General features: G+C 35.9%; 2 protein-coding genes across 2 annotated transcripts; both read left to right on the top strand.

The window, feature by feature from the left end:
• The first annotated feature begins 15,046 nt into the window (after positions 1-15,046).
• On the top strand, positions 15,047-16,302 carry LOC132127167 (uncharacterized). The gene is made up of 2 exons (XM_059538842.1): positions 15,047-16,084; positions 16,167-16,302. Exons 1-2 carry the CDS (start codon positions 15,067-15,069, stop codon positions 16,253-16,255), a joined length of 1,107 nt encoding a protein of 368 aa, XP_059394825.1. The 5' UTR covers positions 15,047-15,066; the 3' UTR covers positions 16,256-16,302.
• Positions 16,303-16,317: 15 nt separating this feature from the next.
• LOC132127166 (protein mono-ADP-ribosyltransferase PARP14-like) lies at positions 16,318-17,910 on the top strand. Its single transcript, XM_059538841.1, has 4 exons — positions 16,318-16,872; positions 16,950-17,101; positions 17,199-17,373; positions 17,480-17,910. Exons 1-4 carry the CDS (start codon positions 16,395-16,397, stop codon positions 17,827-17,829), a joined length of 1,155 nt encoding a protein of 384 aa, XP_059394824.1. The 5' UTR covers positions 16,318-16,394; the 3' UTR covers positions 17,830-17,910.
• The last annotated feature ends 400 nt before the right edge of the window (positions 17,911-18,310 follow it).

Below are 18,310 nucleotides of genomic sequence, written 5' to 3'. Positions count from 1 at the left end.
TTAGTATAACTGTGACATATGCATGTAATGTAATTTGAATGTACATTCAATTAAATGTAGTTGTTTTATTACTTTCTCTGTGTTCAATCCCAACATGTTTTTTCTTTCTTGTGCCCCAGGTCAAAACACAGCTCATTCCCTTTGAAATACTGTGAAAAAATCAAAATAATACATCTTTAAACACGAATAATTTGCTATTACTGAGAAAATTGAATAAAACATGTACACACAAATCAAAAAGTGTCACACTTGTAGTCTGCTTTTCATTTGATAGCACTCTATAGTCTACAGATAAACTCCACAACAAATAATAACACATGTAACTGATGAGCCAGACAGTAACAGTACAAGAAAAGGCAATGAACAAAAAGTCTTTGGATAAACAAAGAAATAAAACGCGAGTTAATATCGGCGTGGCTTTCCAGCGATGGCGAGAACTGAGGGAACTCAAGGGGCTGAAAAGTGACTCCTTGATGGCTTTATTTCTGCTGGACAGGTAAATCTTTCTTTTTGTATTTTGATCATACATATTTTTTTGTTTATTTTTTCATGAAGCATGTGTCATTAGCACACGTAGCTGCGTAATTTAGCTAACATAACATTACGTAGCGAGCCGTAGTAGAGACGATAAATAATCTATAGGAGCCCAGAAGGGAGGGGGTGGAGTGAATGGAAATAATGAGCTGTCTTTAAAACAGTCGTGAGAGGTCTATAGACACTCGATTTTTATACTTTCTTTTTCAGAGTACTTACATTTTAATTATGTATTGATATATAAATAAAGTTTAAACAAATTTGGAAAAAAAGTTTTTTATACATTTTTTTTACCTACCCTGCCTTTAATAATAGAAAAAAAGAGTATGTAATATCAAAGGTGGAATAATACAGAATAGACAAAATGAAGAATAAATTAATAGTTAATTATAGAGTAAAATAAATAATTGTGAAATGTAATTTTAAAATACTATTTGTGTAATAATTATTAAACAAATTAAGACACAACTAATGACAGAACACAAAAAATTGTGGACATGAGTTCCAAATTGTGTTTAATTAATGAGCTCCTTAAGTATAATATATACATGTACACACATACACACATACACACACACTCATACACACACACACACACACACACACACACACACACACACACACACAGACATACATACATACACACACATATATATATATATATATATATATATATATATATATATATATATATATATATATAAAAATCCTCTGAGAAATCCTCAAGAAAACATTTTATAATAAATACAGATTAATTCTTCACCGCTTCTCTCAAGATTTTCTATTTTATTCAATTAATGAGTCAAATAATGTAAAAGACTTGACGATGCTTCATTTGTTCTTTAATGCACATTACACACACTCATGCAGAAAACACACATTTTGAAACAGTGGTTTGTTTTTGTTAATACATATGAAGGTTTGGGTGTGAGTGTGTTAGGTTTACCTTGTACAACAAAATCTTAAAGTATAGTTATGTTTATCACACACCAGCATTAAACAGCCTGTGCAAAGCTTTTTAAATGCAGTCTAAAGTATTGTGATCGACTGAGGAAACTGGTTGTATTTAATTATTAATAACTAATAATTCCTTACATTAATATAGCGCTTTTCTGGGCACTCAAAGCACTTTACATAGAAGGATGAATCTCCTCAAACACCACCAGTGTGCAGCATCCACCTCCAAATATTTGACAAAAACTACAGAAACATTTAATAAGGTAATTATATTATTTATATTAAATTATTTTTTATCATTCAGGGCTGCTCTGGGTTTAGTACAAACACAACATTAGTCTGTGGAGGTATAGTCTTGTCTCTTGGAAATGCAGCTTCCTCAGCTTTCCTTGTCCTGTTTGCAACTGGCTAAAAGGGAAGAGAAAATAATAATAAAATACATAGAATAAGTTCAGTTTTATGAAAAGCTATGAAATCCTTAAAATTAAGTGATGATAAACTTAATCGGTAACACTTTTGAATAATGGTCCATTAGTTAATGTTAGTTAACTACTTTAGTTAACATGATCTAAGCAAGAACAATCCTTCTACAGCATTTATTAATCTTAGTTGATGTTAACTTCAACATTTACTAATGCATTATTTAAATCAAAAGTTGTGCTTGTTAACATTAGTTAATGCAGTGTGAATTAGCATGAACTAACAATGAATAACTGTATTTTCATTAACTAACATTAACAAAGATGAATAAATACAGTAATAAATGTACTGTTCATTGTTTATTCATGTTAATTAATGGATGAACTAACATTAATGGACCACGATTCTAAAGTGTTACCACTTAATCTTTGCTTTAGCTCCATCACTAATCTAGACAGTCAAAGTGCTCACTGTACATATTATGCTCATAACACCATTTAGTTTATGATATAAACGTAAATAAGAATTCATTTAAACTTTGAATTTTTATAAAGTCTCAGCTTTCACTTCTAACTAACGTTACGTTAGCGATATCGCTAGCTATTATTAATAGTCTGACACTAGCGGTTAATTAAGCTGTCAACATAATGTTAAAAATGACCAAAAAACATCGAGAAATAACGGTTGAGTCTACCTATGAAAGATAATACCCCGAGATCTGTTTTTATTATCGTGTGACGGTTTGTAGATGCCCAAGCTGCAGATGAGTCAGGTATGTTTTCTTCTGTCCTGATGTGAGAGAGTTTATCTTCTCGTTCCCGCCTACTTCGCAGAATTATGACGTTTGTAGCGTATCAATGACGTACGGGTCGGATACATATGGCCTGGCTGTTCAGACGGAGGTCGCATTTCAAAAGATCGGATACGTATTGGATTCAGGACCACATACCCAAGTGGCCTGGGTCATAGGCGCCGATACCGTGGGTGCTCCGGGGCTCGAGCACCCACGGAAAATACCGAGCACCCACGGAAAATCAGCACCCACGTGTGCCAGTGCCAGACTGCCAGTAGGCTACATTTATTTAAAAATAAACATTGCAGTTGGCGCTATGAAGCGTCTGCCACACTGTGATTGGTTATGTTGTTGTCAGTGACAGTGACATAACCAGTCGCATGCATGTTCCATATCCTATCCACCAATCACAGCGTTTCTGAAAACGTCCCATCCCCCACTATACAGTGCCGTGCGAGTATGTAATCATTTATTGCTTTCCGTAATCACTAATCATTAATCAGACTAAGAGTTATTCGTTCGCTATGAGACCTTGAGTAACAGCTGGTAGTACAGAGGGAAGAGAACGCAGGTCAGTATATCGCGATATACACTGTACATATTGTATAGACACACTAGGTAAGAAGTGAGCGCCACACATTCTCGAGGTCGGACATCCGGGACTTTTACTCCCATAATGCACTGCGCGCGCATAGCAACCGCGGCGAAGGGTAAAACAAACCAGCGCTCGCCATTAAGCAACACGAAGCGAAAGACAGACGAGCGGAGCTGTCGAGAAAACTGCCGAGAATCATGCCTAAAAACTGTTGTGTTGTTAGTTGCACAAACAACAGCGTAAAGAGGAGTGACCCTTTCATTTTATATGATACCTAGCAAGGCAACTGAGCCAGAAAGGAGAGAGAAATGGCTCCAGGCGATTGGACGAGGTGTTACATCACACAGCACAAAACTATGGCGGCCTACATCCGATTACCATTACGTTTGCTCCTCTCATTTCATGGAAGGTATGTTGTTATCAAGATTCTTCACATGTTTCTGTAGTTGCCTGTTAATGTGGTCGCCGTTTGCCCATCAGTCCCCCACTGGGAGCTTCTTAGTAGGAAAAATGTAGATGTTTTCACTTTGTTCCTCAAAACAGGAAAGAAGAACAACAACCCCGCACACCCAGATTACACTCCGTCCATTTTCCCGCAAGCAGTGCTGAAAGAATCAACTAAGAGTACCAAACTTGATCGCTTCAACAGAGCACAGAAAAGAAAATGTAAGTTCGCTACCCAGTTCCGGAGCCATTTTTTTTTGTTTGTTTAAAGGAATAGTGCACTTTAAAATGAAAATTCTGTCATCATTTACTCACCCTCATGTTGTTTCACACCTTTATGAATTTCTTTCTTCTGCTGAACACAAAGGAAGATATTTAGAAGAATGTAAGTAACCAGACAGTTTCTGGGTCCCATTGACTTCCATAGTATATATTATTTTCCTACTATGGAAGTCAATGGGACCCAGAAACTGACTGGTTACTGATATTCTTCTAAATGACAGAATTTTCATTTTAAAGTGAACTATTCCTTTAAGCCAGCCTCCTTGCACAGTAACGTTACCCTATATCGTTAACAGAAAAACATCAAACTGGAGTGTGACGCAAAAGATCAACTTGATACACAGTCTGTACCCATCCAGACATGAAAAATTTGTAGGCTTCAAGGGATCTATAATTGTCCATGGCGGCAGAACTAAAAACACCTGAAACAAAAGAAAATGAAGGGATTAATCTTTTTTTCATTGAGGTCTTTTTATACATGGACATTTCACATCTAGGAGAGTGACAATTGACCAGAGCAAAAACATTGACAAATTGCAAGTAAATGATACAAATGCTTTCATGTCAATCTTCACGCCTTTTAGTATTTCACAACTTATACTATGTCTAAGAAACAATTTCTCATTACAAATGTTAAAGTCTAGCTGTTGTCATTAGACACTACATTCATTAAAATTGAATCTGATGCCTGGTTACTGCAAAAAGTGTGAATAGAGGGTATGCACATACCATTTTACTTTAAATCTAAATAGAAATGTAATCTCAAATGAATGGAAAAATTGAGGGGCAAATCAAAGAATAACAAAATAATACCACTGCAGAGATGGCCACTCAATTTTCTGTTGCTATGTTATGACATTGCTATGCATAATGGTCGGCAGCTCTACACTGATAAGCAACAATGAAATGCACTAGTTGTGTGGGGAATAAGATACGTTTCTGCAGTTAGTCTATTTTTGCTTTTTTTGAAAAAACTGTGTCCCTCACTGACACTGTACAAGCTGTGCCACTGACAGACTGAGCTCATTACAGCCATTGTGTAACACAGTGCTTTTGAATAAACATCTTTTTTTTTTTTTTTAAATGAACATAATGTAATCGATGTTTGATGGGTATTTAAACATGACTGCAAGTGTAGGACACATGGTATGTACACATGGTGTTCATACCAGGGGATTTGATGAGGTAATTGTATATGTCTGGATACTCGAGCCTGGGCCATGCCTTTGGGTTGTTCTCCCAGGATTCAGCTGGATGTCGATAGGGACAAGATTGTAAGGTTAAACCTACAAGCGACAGCTTTCTGTGGTACCTGGTCAATGCAGGCGCAAGTAGACACTCTATATATTGATAAGACATTCTGTAATAGAATAAAGAAGATCTGTATTTGTATAGCTGCTAGCGCCTTTCACATACATGTAACGTTAGCTAACGTTAGTCACAAAGCGCTTTACATGAGTGTTTTATTACATTCACTTCACTTCTCACCACCGACATACATTCGCATACACAGATATCATTCATCATTAATACAAAGTAGTCACGTTAGTATCCATAACTGACATAATCCATAACAAAACTTCTGTGAATAGATACCTTTTTGATTTTCCTCGGGCTTTGCCTTGATCGCCTTCGGTTTGTTTTACCCTTCAAACACGGCGGCGGCGGCTTGTTGCTATGCAGGTCACATGATTTGTGACGTAACGCCGACCAAGAGAATTGTATTTCTGTTTTTGTTAGACAGTTTAGTTAAGGTGCCGGATGCACTGAAGATTTCGGTTTATTTTCTACATTTTGCTTTGGTTAGATTAGGTTTAGATTAAGGATTGTTTTCTTATATTGTGTTCTTTCCTTTGGCGCCGCTTTCGTTCTTTTCCCATTTTATTGTTTGTTTGTTTACATTTTCACCTTGTACATAGCGCACATTATTATTGTTATTTTACTCGATCTAGTGGCTTTGGCTTTTTGTGAATAAACAGACTGTCTGTCATGTTCTTCCACCTCATTTCATACCCAGCAGTAGCTACGTTAATATGTAAATGTTACGGTACATTCCCTAGACTCTTTAAAGTTCGTAACAGGATTTAAATGGGAACAATTTTCTGCTCAAGTATAGGCCTATATACGGTTTAAAAGAGGAAAAACTAATGGACACAAAAGTAGCCTACTTTTGGACAGAATACGAGTTCTTTGTTAAATACATAAAATAAAAAAATATTTTTTTAGCCTATATGAATAATGGATTCGAAACCTCAAAGAAAAGCCATGCCACTATCAAAAGAAACCTCGAAACATAAATGAGGTAGACATTCCCAGAAACTCATTATTTTAGTCGCAACAATCGGTTAATGGAAACGCTGTCCTTTCGCAATAGTTTTTTAATCAATATTTACAAAACATTAATTTCCCAAGAAGCTGAACGCATTAGCGGTTACGTGTCAGTTAAACTTTTCATCTCCAATCCTGTTTGTATTTTTGAGAAGTGACGCTGCTGTGTTTGTTTGTATCGGCCGCTGTCCATTAGCCTAAGGTTCTGAAATGCAATATTTTTTGAATAGCCTAGTCTATTTTTTTTATTTTTTAAATGGCGTGCGCCCTTGAGCACCCACGGAGAAAAACATAAATCGGCACCTATGGCCTGGGTCACATTTGAAAAGGAATTGGGTCGTTTCAGCCTGCATTGTGAACGTAGCCTAAGGTAATGCACAATGTTCTGAACTGAAGACTATTGTAGTAAGCCTTTGCTTTTTTTGAATATTCCACAGCAGTAGTTAATTTTATTTTGGTAGAATGCATTATCAAAATAATTTTGATTTCGTATTACCAAATAAATAACTAAAAATTCAAACTTTTCTTGTCATAGGTAAGTAACTATTAAGTTAAATGCACAGTCTACATAGTAATTCTGTAAATGTTGTTGGTTAAATGCAGTAATTTGAGAAAATAACATTTGATCTGTAATATTTAGGTTCAAGATGCAACCTTGCAGGATGATTTGGAGAAAGCAGTCAGCTGCTGTGACTCATGGCGATATCAAGTAGAGGGGCTTCCACTCGTAGTCGCCATGGCCAACAGAGATGTGTTTGTGAAAAATGCAGTTCTATACCATACTGTTGTGCAACGGCAGAGCTGTCTTGATCAACTCATTGATGGCTTGTCTCACTATGGAGTAAGATTTACCTCACAGTTCTGTATCATCTTTGATTATCTTTATGGCCTTTCATTTATGGTGTTGAATTTCCCTCCAGGTTTTATCACTCCTGAGAGAGAACCCCAGCTTGCGTGTGCTGCTTAACACACCAGGAGAGGACAAAGGTCAAGAAGCTGAATTTGTAGCTCGTATTCTCAAACCAAGCTACTCCGTACTGGGGATGAATCTTTATTCAGCACCATTTAAACAAACAGTTAAACAGTTAATTTGTGAAAGAACCCTTGCAGTGTAATACACCACTGTTTAGTGCAGGGCTCCACATGTTTGTTCATAGAGGACATAGTTTGTCTATGTTATAAAGCAATGGTTTCAATTGCAGTACATAAAAAAGCTGAAAAAGAAATACTTTAGATTGTGTTTTTCCATCTTGCTTCACACTCTTTGCCCTGTTTTCTTACAAAAAATGTTTACCTCTGTGAGGACTATCTGACCCTTCTTTATACTGTAAGATGTTGTACTGTATGATCGGAAGGATATGGAATCAGTCATCGCAGTAATAATAAATTACCAATGTAGTTACTTTAACCCTGTGATGTGTGTTTTTTTTTTAACAATTATTGTTTATGAATTTAATTACCATAGTTTTTTTTAATACTGAATCAGTAGTGAAGGAATAAAATATGTACATTTACTCTAGTAAGGTACTTCCGTAGAAATTTGAAGTACTTTTCACATTTAAATTTTGAAAGGCTTGTATATTCAGATTTATTGCTGTTGAATATTTTGTGCTAAACTGAAGATTGTATGTTCATATGTTGAAAAAAAATCCCACTCAATCACTTGACAAAACCTTTTGGATTCGCTGCAAAATGCAAAAATGTTTTTTTCTTACCTTTATGTACAGCAATCTTCTCAGAGATACATAATAAAGATACAAGTTATGTATTATTATATGAATTTTTAAAACACTGACAGGTATCGTTTTACTTCACTGAGTACGTTTACTTTGCATATTTAGGTACTTTAAAATCAGGAACAATGTAGTGGAAGACAGTTATGCATCAATACATCTGTAGAGCCCTGAAAAGTATTTCACTGTTCTTTCACATAACATGAGGAGTCATCTTGTATTTATCCACACTACCATTGCTTTGGACTTGATAGAAAACTAACAGATGCAAAAGTATGCCTGTAGCCTTTTTAACACTGACATCATATATGTGCCAACATGTAATTTTTTAAAAATCTATATGCTGGTGAGAGGCTGTAAATCTTGTAGTTCAAGAAGCACAACAAAGTATCAGTATTTGTTTCACAGTGTACTTTTGAAAGTACAATAAGGCTAATGTTACCCAGTTGTCCATGTCATGCTGAGATCACACATTTACAAGTTTCTCAAAAATAAACTGTTGTGTTCTCTGAAACAATGTTTTGTCATTGTTGTTGTCATTTTGAAGAGGGTTAATGGCATCATTCAGTTCTTGCAAATCCCTTTCATTCAATGGGGAAAATCCTCTTTGAGAGTTTGGTGAGGAACAAAAAACTACCCCTGCTGTTGAGAGTTCTGGGTTGTGAAAATGAGGCAAATCATTGTCCAGAGTAAAAAGCTGAACTGGTGTTCCATTTCCTTCAGATGATATAGAGTGATTGTTAAATCCAGCTTTGAATTCTTCCAAAGTTTGGTTGATTCTGGGTACAGGTAGAAAGACATAATGGAGACAAAATAGGTCTGTTGCATTGTCTATGTCTAGGATACCCAGGGATTCCAGTTCATAAAAAATGGGTGCATAAATATGGCTGCAGTTTTTGTTCAAGTCTCAGTTAAAACGCTCAATCCTCTGGTTGTGTACAGAACTTCCTGTTAAGACAGAGCCTTCCCCCCTGCTCGCATGCATGTCCTCCCAAATCTGAACGTTCTCTCCTCCGTGATCAGTCCTGATGTGCAGTGGTCTGTCAATCTGTCCAACAGCTGCAGTAAAGAGGTCTCTTACAGTTTCAGCACGATTATTGTTGGAGCAGTGAAGAATTATCAACATCCTACTGTATCCGTCTATGGCACCATGAACAACCAATTTCCACCTAATCAATTTATGATTTCCATCTTCATGCCATATGAAATTTGGATGTGGGACAGAGTATACTCGGCGAGCTATTGCTGTTCTTCTCCTGGCTAGGACACCAATTGGGTCCATCCTTCGCAGTGAATCTCTTACACATTGTCTTTGGACCACAACGGAGATGCCCCATTAGCATCACTTCTCCAACATTTGGGTGTTGAGTTTTTATTTGTGACACTTCAAGATCCAACTGTTGATCACTGATGCTCTTAAATTTTGATGTTGGGACATTATAGTCTTGCAGTAACTTGTAGAAAGTTGGCCTTGAGATTGAAAGAATAGATGCCGCTTCGGTAAAGGTGGTTTTCAGTGAAAGAACATGTTCAAGCTCCTCTTTGGAAATCTGATGTCTTCCTTGGTAGTCATTCTAGAACACACCAAAGAATATGACATTTGGAATGTTTATATAACAAACAAGGGTTATTCAAGAGAAAATTATAGACATGATGAGCATTCACATCCACTCATTATCTTCTGACTGAAAAAAAATTATAGATTGTACTGTACTTAAGGAATGTTTAAATAAAATGGACAATGAAAAGATGAGATGTTACTGAGAGTTAAATGAGAAATAAATCAAACAAATATGAACATGAATATCAATGAGTACTTACTGACAGACAGGTCACTGGAGCGAAGTCTGTTGCTGGTAAAGGTGTGGTAGCGCTGGTGCTGGAGCCCTGAGGAGTTTTAAAATATAAACAAAATACCAAAGATGTTATCTTGTCACATGTTAGTGTTGTATAAAATATGCCACCATGATTGGAACTAATGCTGAAACATTACACCTCACAAATTAAAAAACCAAACAGCCAGCTAGGTTACATGAGTATGCAAGTATACCGAGCGGTATGATGTCCCAGTGGAGGTGGTGGGTGTGGCTGGCCCTGGTGTGTAATTGTAAGTGGTGGGAGCCTGAATAGACATTAGCAAAACATTAGCAACATTATATTTCAATTGCTTTTAATGCTTATATGCCCAGCAGTCAAAGCAGGGTTGAGATTGGCAAAGGAAACAGAGAGATACATTTTAAGCTTTTTTACAGTATGCACTCTGACTCTGGTACCTTATTCACATTAAATTAAATGTTTTTATCATTGTGACTGCCTCTGTCCTCCATTAGCATTTCTCTCTCTCTAGCCAGCTAGTTTAGTTAAGTTTAGTTAAGTTAGCCTTGACAAGAATCCAATGCTACGTGATTTGGAAAACATACTTACCGAGGTTGCCTGTGGTGGCCCCGAGGCGGTTGCTGTCATTGTTGAAACATTTTGAATAGCCGCCAGGACGGCTCTGCCGATGCTCTCGGCTAACGGCGATTCGTTGGAAATTTTGAACAACAGTAACGTTAACAGTTACCGTACCTGGTCAGGGGCGGGCGGGGATATAGGCTCTTGCTGGCGTTTAAGCATGCGAACATAACAGAGAGTGATGACAGAGTGATGATGAGCATGATGAGTGAGGACATAACATTCAGTCAAAGTGAGACCCCTCGTGGCTGGCTATTAAGGCTACAGGTCATCATAAGTCCCGCACTTTTCATTAAAATGACACTAGCCTTCTCTTCAAATACAGTTTCTCCAAACGTGTTTATTATTTTTGGGGAAGTCGTGGCCTAATGGTTAGAGAGTCGGACTCCCAATCGAAAGGTTGTGGGTTCGAGTCCCGGGCCGGCAGGAATTGTGGGTGGGGGGAGTGCATGTACAGTTCTCTCTCCACCCTCAATACCACGACTTAGGTGTCCTTGCTCCCCGGGCGCTGCAGCATAAATGGCTGCCCACTGCTCCGGGTGTGTGCTCACAGTGTGTGTGTGTTCACTGCTCTGTGTGTGTGCATTTCGGATGGGTTAAATGCAGAGCACAAATTCTGAGTATGGGTCACCATACTTGGCTGAATGTCACTTCAATTTTAGGTAGTTATTATCACGATAAACCATGTCCAAGAGTCAATTTCCTCGGATGAGATGGTTTTTATTCGTTTCTTATTTGACACGATGCTATAAACACACACTGACCTCCTCGAGCTTTCATTGTGGCACTTCCGGTTGTCGGCATTTTGAATTTGCATATTAGTTAAATATTTAGTTTCACCCAAAACATTTAGATTTAACATTTAGATTTAGATTTAACATTTAGATTTAACATTTAGATTTAGATTTAACATTTAGATTTAGATTTAACATTTACATTTATATTTAAAATTTAGATTTAACATTTAGATTTAGATTTAACATTTACATTTATATTTAACATTTAGATTTAGATTTAACATTTAGATTTAACATTTACATTTAGATTTAACATTTAGATTTAGATTTAACATTTAGATTTAACATTTAGATTTAGATTTAACATTTACATTTAACATTTAGATTTAGATTTAACATTTACATTTAAATTTAAGGTTTAGATTTAGATTTAACATTTAGATTTAACATTTACATTTAGATTTAACATTTAGATTTAGATTTAACATTTAGATTTAATATTTAACATTTAGGTGTAACATTTAATATTTAGATTTAACATTTAATATTTAGATTTAACTATTTAAAATATCTCTAAGTTGACAAATATTGTTGTAAATGTGATAAAAAGTGACCGTCAAAAATTCATACCAGTTTTTAAAACATTGTTTGAAGCTAAATGTGACAAAATGTTGCTGTTATTATCAGCGTGAGCCGCTTTACAAACGGCGCCCCATACCTACTCTTCGTCTTTGTTTTTAAGTGTTGTGATGTATCTTAATCTGATTGTTTCCTGTTCAAGTCTGAGATGATGTGCTTTCAAAAGTGTAACATATTATTACCACTGAGAATCAGAAAATCAAGTTGAACGTTTACAAACCTAGCAATGTGGAGGAATGGGCAGCCAACAGGGGACAAAGAGTGAGTAGATCTTTTACAAAATCCAAAATGAAGTAGCCTATACTTATTTGCTTTAATCTCTTTAGGGATGCAGTCAGGATTAAACATTTCAAGCAACAACAACAAAACGTATTATGATTATTATTTGCTGGACCTAATAGAAGACTAGCAGATTATGTTTTAGCTGCTTATTTTAATTTCACTGTAAACTGTAAAAATTACTCACACTTTTTGTCTTAAATGGTTGTTGTTTTTACACATTTTAATGTTTATATATATATATATATATATATATATATATATATATATATATATATATATATATATATATATGTATGTATGTATATATATATATATATATATATATATACTATTCTAGCTCCTATTCTAAATTCGGATATACTATTTCTGAAACTGAACCAAAACGAAGAAACGAAAGTGAAAATAAGCAGAGGGGTGTGATCATCAGTAGCCTATATATACTGACTGCAAGTAATGTGCAATTGACCAGAAAGAACACGATGGAGGAACATCATTATCCCGTCATTGTCGAGGGAGACTGGGTGCCGGCAAAAAATACGAAAAATAAACTTCAGATTCATTTTCAGAGTAAGAAAAAATCTCAGGGAGGAGACTGCATCGAACAAAATAATGACGGGAGTAACTCTGCTACGATTCGGTTCAAATCATCTCACAGTAAGTGCTAAACAAAACATTCAAGGTCATTTCAGGTTTAAATACAAAGTGCAACAAACTGACGAAGCTGTCATACATTTAAAAAATATTTCAAAGAAGTTAGTACTAGACCACAGGCGTAGCCTAGATTACGCGGGGGAGGCACCTTTAATATCACGGAAATGCGTCCCCCGCACTTTTTCGGTCAAACTGTTCGCTTACAGGTTTTCAAGAGCTGGGGTGAATAAATATTGATTTAAACTCAAAGAGAAATTTTGCACATGACCTGATATTTTATTCTGACCCAGAATACTCGAAGCCGGAGGGCGCTCTCACGCAGAAAGTCATAGTCTACCATTAAATAAATGGTAGCGTCCAGCTATCGCTGTATGAAACAAATATATATATGGAAACACGATGACATTAAACATATGATTGCGACAATATATGGTTTTTCAAGTCATCTCCAGCAGGTGATAAATAAAGTATATGAACAATGAAGTGCTAATTGACTCAGCTTTTATTGCAGTATACAAAATATTCTGCCTTATGTGATAAAAAAAGTGTGTTTAGTATATAAACAAATCATTATTATTTGTTACTGTCCAACAATTATATATCTCTAAGCCAATTAAAGGCTGTTGCCTATAGTAGGCTATAGGCCTACACCATCATACATGTAGCCTACCCCTCACTTCTAAAAGATCACTACGCACCTGATTTGTCGTGAAGAAATGTTGAGCATTAAAAATCCTTTAATGCAGTGCAATTGCCGTTCATTATCCTGCTTGTTCCATGGTCATTTGCCAAGTTACTGTATAGACAAGTTAGTATTGCTCTTTGCAGGACATTAAATCATCAAATGTACTAATATTCTCTCCATAAAGTATTTAGTATAGAGACTGCAACCCCAAAAACTCAGAAACATACCAGAAACCATTTTAAATTCTAAAATAATAGAACATTAAATACTCAGAACAGATCTCCCACTATATTAAAAGCAAAACACATTAAAAGACAACTAATTTTAAGATTACTCACCTTTCAACTCTAAGAAGCAAAGCATGCTGGGAACTGTAAATCTGCTGTTAACTCATTCTGTGAATGTTTATATGTACATGTTTACATAGATTCATATTCATATGGGAATTCATACAGTATATGTAATATATGTGCACAATAAAGCTATTTCATAAAGATATAAAACTATGAATATTACATTCAATGCTATTTGTGTCTTTATTTCTAAACCTTTTTCTATGTATTAATATATAGCCTTATATTGTCAATGCTTATTTGCTATATATATTTCATTAAAATATATATTAATTTAATAAAAATGGACACAGTCATTAATATCTCATAAAATGTTGCAGAATTAACTGTTTTGTTCTTTGTTTTGACGTGTTGTGATGTACAGTATCTGACTAAATCTGATTGTTTGTGTTTAAGTCCGAGATGAAGTACTCTCAAAGGCAGACCACATTATTACAATTGACAATCAACAAATCAAGCTGAAAGTGTACAAACCCAGTGATGCAGAGGAACAAGCAGACAGCACTGGAACAAAAGTGTGTAGAATTATTACTAAATGCAGAATTAGGACCACAATGCTTTAAATCAAACCGTTTAGATTGCATGAAGTAACTCTATATTAAGAGATTGATCATTAAAATTATACTTCAGTTTTACGGTTGATGCATTTTAGGAAAATTTTAAATGAGTGATTAATTTTAAAGAGAGTTTCTCTGAGAATTTGGTTATCATTTCTCTATATTGTTTTAAAGGCTGTAGAGAGTAGAAAGAACAAAAACTCTTTGTCCATAAACATAATTGTGAATGATTTACATTTGTGTGGTTTTCAGACGGAGCAAGCATGTGGATATCAAGAACCAAGTAAGTAAATCATCTGAACTTTGGTCTCTTATGTGCGTGTAATCTTTATTTGTTAGGTTATGGTCCCATTACTGCTGCTGTGGTTGCACATTGATTTTAAGTAGCAAAGATATCAGTTAGGTACAGATTGATAGAAAACATTATTTTGTTTATTACCTGTAACTGACACGGCTAGCTGACCTTCCAACAAATAATTTGCAGGCATACTGTATGTCACTTTTATTTTGCCCTAAAGATCGAAGTGTGTCAAGTGCTGTTGTCCTGGAGAACCTTCCAGATGATGTTAAACAATATGTTTTGACTCTTTTGGTGGCAGGAATGACCCATGAGATAACTGGAATGAAACCCATCATAGAGAAGTTTTTGAAGAGAGGAAAAAATCAAATAGAGAGAGAGAAGAACAGTGTGACAGAGGACATGGAGATTTCTCCTGCCATGTACTCTCTGCTTGAACAAGATGGCATGAAAACTGTTTCTCAACATCTGCGCATTGACTACAACAAAAAGATGAACAGACTTATTTTATCAGGTCTTCATACAGAAACTCTTGCCTTCAAAAATTGGGTCCTTGAGAAGAAAATAAATATGAAACAGAAGTCCTTACAGATTAACTATTCAGTCCTAGAATTTCTAAGATCAGTGGATTGTGATGAAATGTCCAGAGATCTCTTCATATCTCATGGAATAACTGCTGTCTACACAATTGAAAATAGAGGTGTCATTGTGATTGGAAGCACAGAAAGAGCACTTAAAGAGGCAGAGAAGAGGATAAATACAGTTCTTACAACCAAAGTCCTTGTTGTAGAAGATCAGGGTGTCCTTCAAATGCCGGAGTGGCTGAATCTCAAGAAACAACTGGAGAATTTGTTCAGTACTGTCAAAAAGATATCTGTGTTGATAAACCTTTCCAGAAAGAGAGACAAAGTAATAGTGACTGGATACAGAAAACCTGTAATGGAGGTCAGTGAGTACTTAGGACGTTTAATTGAGAAACACACTAGAATCGTAGAAAAAGTTCATGTCAAATCACATGCTGTGGTTGATTTAATTAAAGTCAGAAAATCACAAGACTGGCAGCATTTCATTAAGTCTAAAGAGGTGAAAGTAAGTTTTGATTCAGTGAGACCCTTGATCGAACTGTCTGGAGAGCGTGCATTTGTCCAACAAGCTAGGACCTTCTTTGAAAGGATGGCAGGTGGTCTCTACACGGACACACTGATCTTACAAAAGTCAGGAGCAAAGAAGTATTTCAAAGATCAGGGTAAAATGATGCTCCCAATTCTGTTAAAGGAAAAACGATTTGTGGTGGTTCTTCAGGAAGATGACATGCTGGAAGAGGAGGGTGATTTATTTCAAGGTACAGTTGATGGTTTCACAAAAGATGTAGCAAGAAAAAAAAACTTAGAGACCACTTATACCTTTTTGTTTTTTATCTTTAGCAGAAGAATGGAATCAACGTATGATCAGAAGATTTGGTAAGAAGGTAGAGAATGATAAACGTGTACTTACTGAATTAAAGGTAATTTAAATAATAATAAAAGTATGTTCATTCCATTTTTTGTCTTTTTTCTTTTTTGGAGAAAATTTTTTTAGTTGGCGATGAAATTGAACCAGCTGTGTTTCATTTGTGTGGGGAGACACCAAAGGACCTGAGTGAAGCCCGGGACATGATCAACAGCATGATATTACGGGAGCATGTGAGCATCCCAATCCATGATCCAGCCATTGCTCATTTCACCAAAGAGGATGGAGAAATGCTGAAAGCTATGCAGAGGGAGCTCACAGTCAGTGTCCGGCTTGAGAAGAAAGGCCAAGACTCTGTCATCACACTGGAGGGTCTGACAAGAGACGTTCACACTGCAGACAATCGTATTCGAAACATGATCAGAAAGGTGGAAAGAAAGGAAAAACGAAGAAGTGAGGCATTTTTCATTAGCAGTATGGTTCAGTGGCAATATCAGGAAAATGGACGGAGCATCAAAAACTTTGATATGTTGACCAATTATGACCTGGAAGAGGCCTATCGGAAGAGACAGCCTACAGTGAAAATCAAAATTAACAATGATGAATATGAGGCTGATTTAGTTCGGAAAGAGGCCACAAAAAGAGGAATAAGTATTGAACTGAATAGAGTCGATCTGCAAGGTGAGATTATTTTATAATTTAAATAACATGAATCTTGTACAAGGATGATTTATTCACATTTTTCTTTTTGTCAATAGCTGCAGCTGGAGCTCAAAGCCCTTTGCCCTCACACTGGGAGGACATGACAGGACAGCCAGTTATTCTTATAAATCTCACAGCAGGCTCAAAGGAATATGCAGATGTGGAGAAAGAGTTCAGGAGAACCAATCTAACCTTTAACATCATTAAAGTAAGATTAAACTAAAGATAAATCTATTTATTAGTTTTGAAAGCTTCTACTCTGAATCTAATGTTTACATAAAGTAAATATTTATTTTTGCTTTTAGATTGAAAGAGTCCAGAACAGTGCACTTTGGAAAAGCTACATGATTAAAAAGGAGGAACTTGAAGTTAAAAACAAGCATAAAAACAACGAAAAACTTCTCTTCCATGGCACTGACACTTATAAGACCGATCAGATCAACCATCACGGCTTCAATCGCAGCTTCGCTGGCATGCATGGTATCAGTCAAATTCAGTATAAACGTCTTAACTTTTCTTTTAAACTTATAAATTGCTCTTGTTTTCTTTTGTATTTTATATCAACAGTCTTTTGCTCTTTTTTTAGGAGCCGTGTATGGGAATGGTACATATTTTGCTGTGGACCCAAGTTACTCAGCCCAAGGCTACTCTAAACCTGATGCCAACGGACACAAATGCATGTACCTTGTCAGGGTTCTTGTTGGTGACTTTACTCAAGGAAAACAAGGCCTTCCTGTTCCCCCTGCGAAGAGCTCCAGTAGTGTTGATCTCTATAACAGTGTGACTGATAACATGACCAACCCAACCATGTTTGTGATCTTCAATGATGTACAGGCTTACCCAGAATACCTGATCACCTTCCAGCAGGGCAGGGCTGGGGCTTATATTCATCCCAGGAAAATTTTGTTCCATTCAGCCCATAATTTCATATGGTGAATTTACATTTTTGGCTCAGTTATTCTTTAAAAATTATACAATTCGTTAAAGGTTATCACCTAATTTATGTAGGACACTAAGACCGATTAAACTAAACACATGTAGAAAACAAAGTAAGTAAACAACCTCTATAAAAGTGGCGTATATATTTCCAAATATTTAATATAGGTATAATAATAGCAACGTATATAAATGCATCTCCCTTGTTTTGCATAACAGACCACTACTCGAACGGCCCACCAGAAAAGTCCTGATGGCCAGAACATGCCTGGCTTCCAGTAATGTTTATGATAACTCAGTTTCTAGCTATAGTGTTTTTGATGTTGTTGTACATTGAGCTACTGAAGCTGAACGCACTGGTATATAACATACACGTATGTAATATTTAATGGCTATACAATTTACTGTCTGGAGTCAGGAAAAAAAGAAACAGCTCTTTTTCAGGTCACTGTATCTTTAAAATTATTAAAGATAATTTTGT

The sequence above is a fragment of the Carassius carassius genome, chromosome 45 (genome assembly GCF_963082965.1).
Source record: "Carassius carassius chromosome 45, fCarCar2.1, whole genome shotgun sequence".
NCBI lineage: Eukaryota > Metazoa > Chordata > Actinopteri > Cypriniformes > Cyprinidae > Carassius > Carassius carassius.
Note: the sequence above shows the minus strand (reverse complement) of the source record. Positions and strands in the feature narration are given on the sequence as shown.